The sequence below is a fragment of the Nilaparvata lugens genome, chromosome 1, assembly GCF_014356525.2.
Source record: "Nilaparvata lugens isolate BPH chromosome 1, ASM1435652v1, whole genome shotgun sequence".
NCBI lineage: Eukaryota > Metazoa > Arthropoda > Insecta > Hemiptera > Delphacidae > Nilaparvata > Nilaparvata lugens.
The window spans coordinates 85780679-85797099 of NC_052504.1; the positions used below are offsets into that span (position 1 = coordinate 85780679).

Below are 16421 nucleotides of genomic sequence, written 5' to 3' on the forward strand. Positions count from 1 at the left end.
ATTATTCATATTGAGTTAAAATGACTAAGAAATTGTCAAACAACCACAGATTTATTGATACTTAGAAAGACCGGTTTCGTTTATTACACCATTGTCGATCTCTGATAGTACCTATCCTAAAGAAAAACCTGGAATTGCAGAGTTATTCGAGTACAATTCGGCTAGCACCTGTTTCTTCTTCCAAAATTGTAATTTTTTGATCGAATGAATAAATAAATTCTAAATATTGAATGAAAATGATTAAGAAATTGTCAAAAAACACAGATTTATTGATACTTAGAAAGACCGGTGATACTATCAGAGATTGACAATGGTGTAATAACCGGAACCGGTCTTTCTAAGTATCAAGAAATCTGTGGTTTTTTGACAAATTCTTAATCATTTTCATTCAATTTTTAGAATTTATTTATTCATTCGATCAAAAAATTACAATTTTGGAAAAAAGAAACTCGAATAACTCTGAAATTCCAGGTTTTTACCCATCTTCCAGATTACTTGAACTATAGAGATAATATAGCAGCTCAAAGCATTTATTATACAAGCTATATCCCGTATAGAAAAATCTATGTTTAGCTTATGCTTCTTTTCCCTATGCTTCATCTTAAATGCGAGTAAGGAACATAGTATCGCAATATTCTAGAACACGATATTGTAGAAATACAGTAGTTCTTCTATGCACCGTGTTCTAGAGTCCAGACAGCCGCCCTATACCACAACCCAACAATTCTACTCTAATCGTTCATCTCATCAGTAAGTTGTTGGCAATCTTCTCGCCTGGGGCGAGTTGCAGTAATAGTGTAGCAAAGTGTAGCAATAGTGTATAGCCGTTTCAAAAGTCAGTAACATCTGCTCTCTTTTGCAGGCGAATTGTTGCCAAATGCATAACAGTAAAGCGGCACAATTGATGTCTTGGATTGAGATTTCTGAACAACATCTGGGTCCGAGTTTGTAAACGATTCTTGAGAACGTCCTTGGCCAATCACGGTTTGGTTGCCTAGCAACGAAATATTAATATAATATTATCAATAATGTAATATTAGCAATATTAGATTCTATTGATTCCTGATATTGGTTGCTAGACAACCAAAGTTTTCTGCTTTAAAAAGCTAAGTGAAAGATAGTCTCAAGATCGTCATTGATGTGCTTCCGTTGAGAAAATCAAAAAACCACATTTTGAACTAGATAGATGAAAAACAATTAATAGAATCAATGTAGGAAATTTCAAATAACGAAAATTTTCGCCTTGAAAAACCAGGTAACAACTCCATTCAAGATTTTTTTCAGATCCAGCTTATTGTTTTACGGGCTTGGCATCCTGATTCGATTTTGTACATTAACTCAATGAGGTTAATCACGGCAAACAATAAGTATGCTTGAAACCAACTATATTGATCATTGACTGAAATAGTAGGAACAGGAGACATAAAGCAGGCAATTTTTTTTCAACTTTATAGATTTTATTTTCAATTCGTCAATTCCGTTGTACAGATAAATCTCATACATCTTAATTATTGATAAAGTTAGCTGTGTGCGTAAGTTATTTTTGAAACTAGTGTCAAGTATTATATTATGGCAATGATAAATAATTCAAGAAAATCTACAAAATCACAATGAGGACTTTGCTTAATATTAGTTTCTAAATGGTGTATAATGATTTATTATAATAATTGGGAATTCAGTCTTGAGAATAGTAAGAATTTACATTTACAATGAATGATTCTAGTTCTAGAAGTTGTTAGTGTGATGCAGTTTCATATACTGCATTTCCTTATTATTAGTGGAAGATTTATTTATAGTTTTTGATGGAAACATGATACATAACCGTAATTTAAATAAAAATAAATACAGCATAAAGCTAATTAAACACAGAAGTAGTTTAAATACACAATACTAGTGTTAGAAATAACGATTGAAAGTAATAAATAATAATTAAAGAAGGTTTAAAGTTAAACTTCAGCCTCTGAGTAAAGCAATAACAGAGAAATAAGAGTGCTTGAAATATTATATGATCACGTAAATTATTATATTTTTGAACCTCATGCTTGAATTCACAGACAATTGAAACATGATAATAATTTTGCCTATAAGCTTAGTTGATTTGATCAAGGAACTGATAAATTCACACACTGGTCTTCACGCGATTTGACAAAAGCGAAACATGTTGTATCTTAACGGTATTGGTAACTATCAATCATCAAAATAGATAAAAACATGTTATTTCACAAATAGTACATACATTTCAAATGAATCTTATATAGTTTTAGATATTAAAATAAAAATGATAATACTAATTTAAAGAATAAATTTCAAAAAGCTCGGTAACCTTCACAATTTAGAATTTCACAAACCGATTAACTTGAAAAGAATCAAACTTACATGAGAAAAAGTTATCACTACAATACAAATAAAATCGATGGGCTACAGTTACAAACAATATATAAATTTTCAACTTATGATTAGATTGAAATAAATTCAATAAATTAAATTGACTCATCTCGAAATGGTAACTTCATAATTTTCATTTTCCTAAATAAAAAGCTAATAGAATAAATGGTAACTAAAAGTTTCACATCACAATAATGTAATACTGTAATTTATATGAATGTAAAATAATCAAACTACGAAGTATAAGAACTGACAATTAAATTGAACAGCTACAATAATGAACCGAGTTTCATGAAATTTTTCATCAAAGCACGATTTAGACATATATTTCTCAAAGAGTTATTTAGAAAGAGCTATTTCACTCGTTTCTCTACGTAATCCAGTCAAGCTCTGCAGATCGTAACAAAACAAGATTTGATAGATTTTACAGTATAATTTCGTACAACCATTTCCAAGCATAGACGATTACAAGCGCACGAAAAGATTCGAATGTGGATCAGACCTCTTCATAAATTATTAGAGAATAAGTAAATTAATTCTAATGTGATGAGTATGAGTGAGTATCTACGAAGTCAACTATTTATAAAATCACCAACATATTAGACACTTGAAAATACTTGGGAAATGGATTTAATCCTAGTGAAATATAATTTATAATATCTATAATATTTGATATAATATTTATATTTATAATTTATAATATATTATCAGAATATTTGATTTTGGATGAATTAATGAAATATGTACTCTACTATTCAACAACAAAAAAGAGCTACATGGCAACATAGATTAATAATTAAGGCAAATAAGGCAGCTTTATGAATATTGATTATTGTCTCTGATGGCAATGAGAAAATGAGTAATGCATTTACAAAAAATTGTTTGGTACAGTAGTTCGTTAAAATCAAGAAATACCCTTTCTTGGATTTCCTTCCCATTAGGTAGATAAGTGGAGACAAGTTATGTGACGTGAAGTAAGGATACGGCGAGAGTGTTAGTGAGTTGTGTTATCAGTGAGATCGCTAGTTATCAGAAGCCTAGAAGAGTACTTATCAGTACAAATCACATGTCTTCCGCACTTCCAACAGATACAGGAAATTCGGATAACATCCTAATTCAGTTCTATGTCCAAACATAGAACTAATCACTTTTCACTATTGCGGAAACACTGCACAACTTCTACTTTTTTAATCTAGATTAGAAGGAAATCGAAATTAACCGCTGCCTTATAAATAATTCATCGCGAATTCGGTGATTGGAGGATCACGACCAAGAGTTCACGATCTCCGAGAATTACGTAATAAATTGTTACAGTAACGGATTGCACACAGATTCTGAAATTTGTGTGTCCAAACTAGGAAAAATGTAGGAGTCAAATATTTACGGTGTCTTGTCACCGTCGAAATGCATTAGTTTTTGTTGTTATTAAAAACCAGTTCCTTAATGGATTTGGGATAGTTTTCTAGAAAGTTTCACTGTTTTGAATATTATTTTAACATAATTGACAAACTCTTACTTCCTTATGCGGAGTGGATTAAACAGGAACTGACAGATTATTTGTCAAAATCATCATTATCATATAAGTACAAATTCAAACGGAAATAATCAATTTCACTTCATTAGAAGGCGGGTACTTTTAGGTGGGTTTTGATATGATCTAAAGTCTACTGTTGAAAATATAGATATAGAAACAGTAGTATCTGTAGCAATATTTAGGCAAAGACTGTTTGTGTTTGTACTTTTGATTTCAGATTAATATTCTACCAACTCATATTCTCCAAACGTCAGCCTGAATAAATTCAGGAACATTACATATCATTTTCTCATAAGTTTCCAATAATATAACAATATTAAAAGCTTTTAAAATGATACCTCACTATATAATATATGTGTCGAGGTTATCATCAAATTGATAAAAGGTTTATGATTAGGGTTTAATTGATTGAAGGTTTATGAATTTGGAAAACATCAATAAATTTAAGGAGTTGATTGATGAGCATAATCAACCCTACTACAATCAACAGAAAAATTGTATCATAAGTCAAACCAGTAGGAATTCAAGAGAATATTGGATTTGTCACCAGTGGGAATCAAGAGAATACTGCATTATTTGTAACTGGAAATAAGTATCGACCTCATACATTTACAAAGAATTTCACACATTTCGAAGTAGTTTTAACGAAGCAAATTCCATTAAGAAAGTGAGAATAGGGAACAGAAGAAGTACAACTAGGAAAAGGATGAGGAATAAAAGCAGGGGAGAAAAATAGGAAGAGAAGAGATAGAAAAGAAGAAAGCAGACTGAAGAGAAGGAAGAATAAGACAAAACAGAGGATAAGAAAGATAAGAAACCACGTGAGATGAAGAAGACAAAGGAGAATCCGAGTTCAAACAGAATCATTATTGAACAAAGATGAAAAAAGGATACGTACTCAGAGTTCAAACAAAGCATACGAAACCATTATTCAACGAGAACTATAAATCCATTTTTTCTCACAGAGCTTAGAACCGAAATCAACAATAATTCACACACGTGAGCTGCAAGCTGCAGCAACCCACACGTATGTGTGATCGTTATAAAGGGTCAGAGGTCAAATGCGAGTTTCGTAATAGTGAAAGCGAGAGTGGAGTTGCTACCCCTTCACCCCCCCCCCCCCCCGACCACTAACCCTCTCCTGATCCAGGCATTATGAGCATTTTACAAAATAAAAAAACGTGTACGCAGACACGCCTACACCTTCTACACCTACACTAACGCACGATACGGTTTAAAAATGGGAGGATGAATGGCAGATTAAGAGCTTTACTACAGTAAAATTTTTCTCCTCTTCTTCAGCATTTAAACTTGTTTATCTTTATAATGATGGCCATTATTTGATCACGAAGCCGCATCGATTTCAAATCGTTCTGCTTTTCGTTTCAGTTTCAACACCCAGAAAGCAATGAACTTCGTTATTAATTTTTTATTCATGGCACGATTCCAGAGAAATGTTTCGAAAATTGGAAATGAAGTTGAGTAAACGATCAGAAATGAAGGGTATCTAGTAGGTCTGAGAGTCCTTGTGGAGTATAGTAGAGTAGGTAGAGACAGAAGATAGTTATAACCAATTTATCAAAAGAAACGAAAATATTAGGTAGTCAAGATTCAAGATTATTTGAAAACTTATTCAATCCAGAAAGAAGTGAGCATCCTATAGGAACTAGGACACAATGGAGCAACGCCTGAGGTCTGACCAATCAAAATGCGAGAGTCGGAGCATTGGCTTTTTCTAATCTACAATAAAAATTTCGGTCATCTTGAATTTAAACTGTAACCATAGATTTCCAACTGGATTAAAACGAATTGATGGGAAATCTACATGAATGATGATGACAGTATTTATTACAGTATTAGTAAGTTAAAGGAATATTTCACACGTCTATTTAAGGCTGTGTAAAGGCTAGAAATAAGCTTTCCACTGGTGATATTTTTCCAAGTTTTTCGATTAGTATACTATCAAGCTATCAAAATTAAAAAGTTTTCTTAGGAAAAATTTTTTTTCGATCATTACTTTTTGAGATATGAGCGCCTATAGTTTAAATTTTTGTGCCAGAACATTTCAAGTTCGGTGAAAGATACAACCATGATATTTTAAGGATAGATTCTTCATGATATTGTTGATCAAATAAAACAAAAATTTTCTAAAAATATCATTTTCTGAGAAAGTTATCCAATTTACTAAAAATGACCAAAAATAACTTTTAGTTGAGTTATTTTCGGTCATCTCTGGTAAATTGAATAACTTTCTCAAAAATTGATATTTTCAGAAAATCTTTATTTTATTAGATCAACAATGCTATGAAGAATCAATCCATAGAATCTCATGGATTTATCTCTCACCGAACTTGAAATGTTCTGGCACAAAAATTTAAACTTCAGTCGCTCATATCTCAAAAAGTAATGATCAAAAAAAAAAATGTTTTCCTGAGAAAACTTTTTAATTTTGATAGCTTGATAGTATACTAATCGAAAAACTTGGAAAAATATCACCAATGGAAAGTTTAATTTTAGCCTTTGCACAGCCTCAAGCATAAACATTTGAATCAGTGTTGCGTATGGAATATACAAAGCTGATCGCCATTTTGTAAAGCAGCCGGCTTGTTTTCAATTGGCTGACTGAGCCGACGCTATTGGCTGAATACAAGCGCTTTGATTGGACGAGGGAGCTAGCTCCACCCCTTGTCAAAAGTAGGCGTTAGGTTTCAGAATTGTGCCCAAATCCTATTTCTTGTTAACCAATAGTAGGATAGTAGAATAGGTTTATCATATCCTATTTTTTGAATGGTATGGAAATTGAATTCATTTTATGAAGAGATAAAGATCTGAATAAGATTAAAATTGAATAGATGAGGAATATTATTGTGAGATCAATAAGCATTGGTACATCTGTGATGAAGTTGGTTGTACGGTATATATAAAATTATAAACGTTTCGAATAATACTGTCAAAATATCCGAGTTAACTAAACTGACATATTTCGGGATAATTGTCTTCTTGAGAATTCAAATTCCTCATATGACAATAAAAATGTATTCTATCAATCAATTGATATTCTATTATTGATACAACGATTGATTTCAATCAAACAGTGACAAATTTCAGGACAAATTTAAATTATTACCCTATTAGATATGATAACGTTGATTGAATATATTTTTCCTATATTTTAATGTAGCATATTATATTTGAGAATTTTGGATGTAATTTTCGAGATATAGGCCCTATTATGAACTCTAATACAGGTTTTTACTTCTTTTAATCGTGTACAGTGTGATTCACTAAACTGTCAGAATTATTTAAAATCATTGACTTTAAACTGTCAGGATTCCTTCTAAACAACATAAAAGCTTCCCCATTCAAGCAATGCTGACAGTCTTAACTGAATCTCACTGTATGAACACTAATAACTGATTGATCCCCAAAATACCTCCGAAAAAAGTCTCATTGGTACCATCAATCACATGATTACCTTCACAATTCAAAGGCTATTAGCTATAATGACCACCGAAAATCAATCTTGTGAGACCAATTTTTCAATAGACGTTTTATCAAGATTTCAACTAATCAACGACTCTAATCAAAATTCAGTATTTCCATTCATCTAGTTTTTAATAGCTCTCTTTTCCTTCACTTTCACTCGCTCGATTGGGCATTGCTTTCTAAAATACAGCATTAAAAGGAAATCAATTTGAAGAATACCTGAGTAAACCGAAATAGCCTTTCAAGGGCATTCAAATAATTACTTCAGAAGACGGTTATTAAAAGTTATTGGTCTGGAATTAGTTATTAGATTTAATCTATATTAGAGCAGTTCAACTTAATTGTTTTTAGAGGAAAGACTTCAAAGCCTTTAACGGAACAATTATTTCATAGAATTCATCTATTAATTAAATCGTCTTCAATTGTGGGAGTATTATAATGATTGGATGATAAGAAATGACTGAATGAAATTTGGAATACGCTATGAAGTGAATTATCCAGAATAATTCCAGAAGACAACCCAAGATCAAGGTAAATAGTATGACCTCTTCTCACATAGCTTTTATTTGAGTATTAAGATCTCCAATACTGGTTAATTAGAAGTTTGTTCAAGAATTAAACAATTGATTTTTCAAAAAAATGTCTCATTAATCATTTTAATTAGAAGCTTTGCGTATGAAAATCTTCAATGCTTTGAAGAATCAGGAATCAACTTTGTATTAACTTATCAACTTTGCATTATGTATTATTATTTTTATTGTATTAGTTTTGTTATTATGGAGAAATAAAATATGATTTGATTTGAATACTAGTTAATCAGAAACTTGTTAAAAAACCCATTGAGATACCATCTAACTAAAAAACAAAATAGATTCTTTCAACAACTCGTATATAGAATTGCCTGGCAGTCAAAGAGACTCTGTCAACATAACAAATAATCAACTGAATTTTAGGAGCTTTCCTCAAGTGATAAACATTTTTCGCAAACTTGAATAATTAGAATTAAATTTGAGTTTAGCTGAATCAAATCCTAAAATTTTTGTTGGTAGTCATCCAAATCATAAACATCTATAGGAACACTGTGAAAAACATGTTTCTCATCTAAGAAAAATTCTATGATTCATGAAGAAGATTCATGAAGAAATTAGACATGGAAAGAATAAACTACTCTTCATACTTCACCGGGAGGCCGATGACAAGATTGATGGATTGATTTCGCAGGTTGAACGAAGCATAACAGAAAAGCATCTATTAGAACAATGTGAGGATGAAAAATGGTGTGAAACTCTCAAGAAAGAAGTCGTCTAATAACATCGGTTTTGTGCAGATCACTCATTTCTTGTTCATCGGGCTGACCTTTCCCGAATGACATAAGAACAAACTTTCACTTGTATTGCTAGTCTGTCTGTGCAGTGTACCACTTGAATCCATACTATACGATTGCTGATAATTGCTTGTTAATGCTGGGAAAAAACCGCTGAAGATCCAACTATCTAGTGCAATGAGAATGTTTTATGTATTATTCATATCAGACGACTTGACTGGATTACAACTAATGAAAATGATGTACAAATTTCTCCCGGTACCACAGATGAGAATAATGAGGAGTTTATTGATGAAAAATGATAGCTTACTCCTTCATGTGAAAAATTATCCTAGAGACTCAAGCCATGTAGACTTCTATAGCTTATTGATTAAATTTAAGGTCATGCTATGCATTTCGAGAAGCATTTCCGAATAAAGTGTAAATATAAACCAATTTAGCTTAAATTATATTTTTGACTTAAATAAACTATAGAATACGAATAGAGAAATTAGTAGGCTATACATGTTTTCTCTGTGATAATACTGAAGGGTGATAGCTACTGTACCTAGGAATCGGGTGCGTGTGCTTGTTGAAAATAAGAATTATGATTGGTCCTAGTTTCAAAGGACGGTATTAAATGAGAATTTTAAAAATAGTTAAGAATATTTAAGCAATTTTTGAAGCTGAGAATGATGCTTATCATTATACAAGATTAGATTATTTTCACATAATTAATATAGAAGTATTTTTGCAGATAACAACCTAAAGCTTGTAATTAAATTAGTTATGACACATCATGATGGCCTGGTTGGAGTATAGAATCTATGAAAATTTGTTTGTTTAAACAATTTCTATACAAAAAACCAAATACCAAAAATTACTGTTGATAATTTGTTCTTGAATAACATTGTTTTGATTTGTGAGTGAACTCTCAAATATCAGTGAATTTTTCGGTGTGTTATTTTAATCTTACTGTGCTTTCTTTGTTGATTATTTGTAATTCTCATTACTTGTTTCAGTTACGGCCTTACTGTGATCCTCATTACTTGTTTTGGAAACCATCATCACTGATTACAAAAATATTAATACAAAATAAATAATCATCTAATACTGAACAAGCGAGTCGACTGGCTGAGAACCTCCATTGATGATGAACCTACTGAACGACCTTCCTTGGAAATTTTGGGGCAGAGCATTGACAATTTGGTAGTTCTGATTGGCCGATTGTTGAGAGAGCACTTGCTGTTGCTGACGTTCATAGTCCTGCTGAGAGAAATCACCTGTTCCAGGAAGTTGTTGTTGTTGATGTTGCAGTGATCCAGTCTGCTGTTGTTGAGGGAGTTCTGATGATTGCTGCTGCAAAAAGTCTGCAGTTAGCTGCTGAGAGTCCTGCAATTGTTGTTGCTGTTGCAAGAATCCTGCAGATTGTTGATGTTGCTGCAAGAATCCTGCAGACTGTTGCTGTATGAACCCTGAAACGGGTTGCTCATCTCCAACTGGCGGTTGCTGCAGAATCTGTGCTTTGTAGTAATCAGCAGGCGCAACATTCTGTTGCAAAAATCCCAAAGGAGATGGTGATGCTGTAGCGACTTGTTGCACAGTATCTGTCTGCAGGCGAGACTGAGCCACTTGGTAGCCTGGTAGCACTGCCTGCGGTGTCAGCGAAATCGATGGCACAATTTGCACAGAATCATCTTCTAGAGGTGGCTGGCCACCGTTTAGTGGCCACTGGTTGGCAGCAGGTGGCTGTCCACCAATGGATGGCCACTGGGGTGGATTGGCCAGGCCACCTAGTGGCAGATATCCCTCAGTGCGCTTCTGACTGAAGCGGTGATCGTGGTGAGGCAGTAGCAGCAGCTGAGGCCTGTAGGTGGTGGGCTTGATGGCCAGCTGACTGTTTTTCTCCTGGTAGAGATCAGGTCTTGCAAGTGTGTCTTTAGTCTCCTGCAGGTCTAGCTGTTGTTGGAGGGCCGTGGATTGCTGTGGAAGCGAGCGAGACCTTTTCTGCAACAGGTCAGAAAAAGAAAGACGATCGATGAGTGCTCTGCTCTCTCTTGCACGTTCTCCCTCCCTTTCTCTCACTATCCACATCCAACGGCCCTCCTCCAACAATGCACCACCATTCATTCCCGGACACAACATTTACAAACGCGATTTGCATTCCAAGCAAGTTAAGACAGAACAAATAGCTGCAAAACATGTTTCATTTCTGTTCACCTTTTAAATTCCCTACCAAATCATGTATCATTTGACAAATCATTTGATTATCTTGATACCACACATTTTATGAAACCTGATGACATCATTGTTATGAAAATTGTCATTGTTTGAAAATATAACAAGAATAGCCTCATTATTCCCTTTTGATTTCCTACAATAATAACCAACTATTTTCCTTGCCGATTAACACTATCTTATCATGTATATGTAGATTGAAAAGTGGCATTTCTTTCTATGTTGGAGCTTGTATGAGTTTTAGAAAAGGAAGTTCTTTTGGTTGAAAAACAGCAGTTTTCTTCTCATTTCAATGTATTTAGGATGAGATATTAAATAGATAATAAGTGGATCGGTTTTGGAAGCAATTTTTATATTGGTAGCAAGCAAATTCATTCCCTAAATTGCATCTTAATTTCAATTAAAAGGAGCTCTTCAAAACTCTCCTATATGTACAGAATAGAGCAGAAGAACAGTTTGAGCCTTTAAATATAGTAAATATTCATGTATGGTGAGTTTCATAATTTAATGTTTGTAAATTATTTAGAACGTTATCACTGATAATTCAATGATAAGCTCGATTTATTTTTACAAAACACCTAAGAATCATTTTCGTCTTTCCTCATTTGAAAAAAGTAGAATATGATTTCCCTAATTGAAAATTTATGGCAAATCACATAATGTGAAGTCAAAGCTGCTCCATTATCCAGTCAAACCGTTTAAAACTGAGATGATATAGCATGAGTTGCATGGATTTGAATATCAAGTATACAAGAAAAAATGGTCACTGTAAGCCTAAAAAATTGCTTTTCATTCTGCCATTCAGCATCCAAGCAACAAGTCAAAGCAATAAGCAAAATTAAAAAAATATATCATGAGAAGTGCAATATTCAAACTGGTGGGTGGTAAATTACACAGTTTTAGACGAAAATACAAGAGTTACTATGTGTATAGATCATTCCCTAGAAGTACTATTTACTAAAAGGTAATGTGGTTGAATAATATGAAAAACCTCATTGAATAGTGAATACCGGTATGGGGAAAAATAGTATTCAGTGTATTCGAACCATAGCAGCAGCATAGTGATATTATGAAGCAGTTTATGAAGAATCAATCAAGTGACATAAAATATGAAAGGGATTTCGTGATTAGGTATAGGAACAAAGGAAAGGAAAGATTGAATAGATTTGGGAATGAATATCAAAGGTTACAAAAATATTACTCTGTGTATTTAAAACATGTCCATGACTAGAAGTGTATTTAGAAGTGTATCATGGCACAAAGCAACTATCTATCTTAATAGTAGCATATTTGCAGCGAGACACCAATGAAATCTACAATAGTGACGGTATGTATTGAGGTTAGATTAGTTGAGGAATCAAAGGCAAAACTATGGAAAGAGGAAAGGAAGTATGGATTAAGAACAATTAATATTGAAGGTAACAAGTATGTATTATTCTAGGCGCAGTGTATCTGTATCATGACAGAAGGGTGATAACATCAATCAAGTTTGAGGTTAGGTTAAGTTAAGTATGGTTGGGTCAGGTTAAGTAAAAATAGGTCAAGTTGAATGTGGATGGATTAGGTTGGGCTGGATGGTATTGGTTCGGTTGAATTAGCTAAGAATAGATTAAGGTTTGGTTAGGTTGAATAAGATTAGGTTAGGATAGAATAGAAAAAAATTAGTATCAGGAACAAGATAAAGGGATAGGAATACAAAATATCACAGGTTACAAACATTATTTTGGAAGCAATGTTGCTATGTCATAGCAGCAGAGTGATATAACTAAGCAACAATCTATTATGAATGGTAGTGTACCTGTGGGGAGACACTGAGCATCTTCAAAGAAGGTGGTATGTTGAGACTGATTAGGTTAGGTTAGACTTTGTTAGGTTAGGTTTGCTAAGAAATAAAAAACAAGGAACATGGTAAAGGAATGGAATAAAAAATATAGAAGGTTACAAACATTTTGAGAAGCAGTGTATTTGAATCATAGTAGCAGCAGAGTGTGATATCATCAAGCAACAATATATTATCAATAGTAGCGTACCTGTCGGGAGACACCGAGCATTTTCAAAGAAGGTGGTATGTTGAAACTGATGAGGTTAGGTTGGTCTTCATTGGATTAGATTTAGTTGGATTTGGTTTGATTAGGTGAGACTAGATTAGGAAGCAAAGGAATAAATCAAGGAACAAGGTGGAGGAATAAAAAATATCAAGTGTAACAGACATAATTTTGGAAGCAGTGTATTTGAATCATAGCAGCAGCAGCAGAGTGAATGACCAAGCAACAATCTGTTATCAATAGTAGCGTACCTGTGGAGAGACACCAAGCATCTTCAAGGAAGGCGGCACGTTGAGACTGCGCCCAATCTGAATGTGTCCAAAGTCGACAGTGAACGCCTCGCACCAGACGCCAAAGTGGCCGATGTCGAAGACGGTCAGGTCGCCGGGCAGAGTGAGCACAAGTGTTTTGCGCGAGTAGCGTCGCAGTGGCACCTCCTTGCCGTTCTCGTCTGGCACACGGACGCCTGCCGGGCTCGGCTTGTTGCCGCGGCCCACCCAGAACTTGGCGTCTGCAAGCCAACCAAAGACAGATCATCAATCAATCGATCATCATGAATTATCTATTGTTTATGATTATCTTTGTAACTACACTATGGAGGCAATGCTGTCAATCAATCGATCATAATGAAAAAGCATGAATTATCTATTGTTTATGATTATCTTTGAGTGTGGTTATGAAGGCAATGCTGTGTGATGGATATCCATACTTTCATTAATTTACTTATTAATATTTTGATATGTTTATTAAATTAGAGCTGCATTAATAAAAACAATAAAAACTTAGTAGTAATGAAAATGAGCTTAAACTTGAAAACTTGAAACTAGTCGGTTGTTAAAATATTTTAAAGTTTTTAATAATAAAGGGTACTACAAGTTTTTATTGTTTTTATTAATTTGTACAAAAGTAGCCCATATAAGTGAAGTTTTTTTATAAAGTTGTATTCTATACTTAAAGACACATGGTATAGTACTTGCTCAACATGCTTAATACTTGTTCACTTGTTCATGTATTTATGAGTTTAAGTTTTCACAAGAGAGCTGTTGGAGATGTATTCAATTAAGATAAGTATTTTCATTTGAGTTTATAGATAAGCATTTTTAGTTGAGTTCTGAATGTATTTCACTCCTGTTTGCAAACAAGATTTTTCTTAAGCAAATATTATTGTATTCAATGATCTGTAATATCATTTGTGTAACGGAATTTGTCATGTAAGTAAGTGGTATCATTGAATAAAACTTGATTTGATTTATCAGCTTTTATGAGTTTAGATTAGATGTCCTAAATGTTTTTATGGCGAATGAATGAACATGAATTTGAATAGAAAAAACTTGAAATATAATTTATTACACATCCATAGCTTGGATCAGAATTTCTCAAACAAAAACTCTGTAAAATTTCACGATTTACATAAAATTTAATTTATCAGAATAGTCAGGTGTCTATTTATTTTGGTCGTAGGTGACTTTTCAATTTCATTCTATTCATCTCAAGCATTATTTTGTTATATTAATTTATGTACTGAAGAATATGTACTAGACAAAACTTGTATTGCATTGATTTTAAAATGGCAATAAAATTAAAATTGAATTGATGGCGTAAGAAAGCGAGGGAAACCAAGGACAAAGTGGAGAGACAGGAAGGAAGGATATGGGATGATTAGCGAGATAAAATGAATAAGGGAGAAAGCGCCAGACCCAATCCGACCCTGTTCAAAATGGTAATAATGACATAGTTGAAAAAAGAAAAGAATATTAATATATTAGGTAATGATGGTCCAGTAATAATAAGTGATAGATAAATCATTTGTTTGACATCTTTTATCCTCGAACCATCAGCAAACAATAGCGATTGGTAACGAGCATTAATGGATTGAGAAAATCTTTACAAAATGTGGAAAATGTGTCCCTCGACTAAGTTATCAGTATAGACAATGATTTAAATTATAGAATGGAAAATGAATTAATTTTATTGTATTTGTCTGTCTGGATTAAGTTGACATTATAAACAATAACTTCAAATTATAAAATGGACAATAAATCAATTTTATTCTATTAATTGGTCGAATCATTCAGTAGGGACACTATCTGAAGTTACAAAATGGACAACGGAGAATTTTCACTAGAAAATTAGATGAATGTAATCGGTAATGAACTGACCTGGAGCTTCTCCATCGTATGAGAATGAAGGCACAAGCAGGGTTTGGGCGTCAACCACTACGATCGGGTCGGATGAGACGGAGTGCACACCCGATAGTCCGGCCAACTTCTGCGGCTTCGGCACGTCCAGATTCTTCGGAATTTTTACATCGCCGAAATTTACCTGTAATCACAAAATAGAAACAAAACGATGGTGAAAATGTTTGGATAAATTCAGGGATATATTTCATCTGCAATCAAAAAAATCTGGTGTGGTGCACTCACACAACTTTCCTTGCCGTTATGAAAATTGATCACCTGACGCTAGTGTACTCGCGCATCACAAGTCTACTACTCAAAGATATGAGACAGCTGGTGATAGGTCAATAACGCTGAAAACACACAAGGTCTGCTATCTCTTCGTAGTGAATGATTTAATAGAACCTACAGTTGCCAACAGTTTGCAATTTAATAATCACATTTTCTCGAATTTCAAGCTTATTTTCAATTTTAGGTGGAAATGTTACTGGACATTAATTGCAGAAATTTCATGCTCAATCTTTTCCACTTGAAATTTTTCGTTTAAATTGTATATGAAGGCTGATAATTGAGAATCCAAAATCAAACTTTGCATAGATGGGGTGAAGCTCCTGAAATTTTTACAGATATAGAACTTGTTGCAGTTGATAGAGCTTATCAATGACTATTTCAGGTATGAGTTTGATCAAAATCGTTGAAGCCGTTTTCGAGAAAATCGCGAAAAACCCTGTTTTTGACAACATTTTCGCCATTTTAGCCGCCATCTTGGATTGCATTTGATCGAAATTGTTCGTGTCGGATCCTTATAGTGTATAGGACCCTAACTGGGAGATGAGATATCGTGTACACAGACGCACATACACTCATACACACACACACACACACATACAGACCAATACCCAAAAACCAATTTTTCGGACTCAGGGGACCTTGAAACGTATAGAAATTTAGAAATTGGGGTACCTTAATTTTTTTCGGAAAGCAATACTTTCCTTACCTATGGTAATTGGGCAAGGAAAGTAATTAACGTATAGAAAACATGAAATTAGGGTACCTTAAATTTTTTTGGAAAGCAATACTTTCCTTAACTATGGTAATAGGGCAAGGAAAGTAAAACCAATACAGTGAGATTCACTTTCAACTGTCAGCATTCATTAACATCATTGTTTTGCATTCATGCCGAAAATTCGAAAAGTTATCACTATATCCTTGACATCAAAGTTAAAATTTGATTGGGAAAGGAATATGATAAC

General features: G+C 33.4%; 1 protein-coding gene across 7 annotated transcripts in view; it reads right to left on the reverse strand.

The window, feature by feature from the left end:
* LOC111044628 (protein Skeletor, isoforms B/C) overlaps window positions 1-16421 on the reverse strand; it is a 111063-nt gene that overhangs the window by 43072 nt on the left and 51570 nt on the right. For 6 of the 7 annotated variants that reach the window (XM_039419439.1, XM_039419440.1, XM_039419438.1 and 3 more), the window contains 2 exons: window positions 15151-15313; window positions 13243-13502 (listed from right to left, as the gene is read on the reverse strand). In XM_039419439.1, coding sequence (XP_039275373.1) covers window positions 13243-13502; window positions 15151-15313 — 423 coding nt within the window. Of the gene's footprint in view, window positions 1-9601; window positions 10716-13242; window positions 13503-15150; window positions 15314-16421 lie in introns of those variants that run through there. The other variant, XM_039419443.1, reaches the window with a different exon arrangement.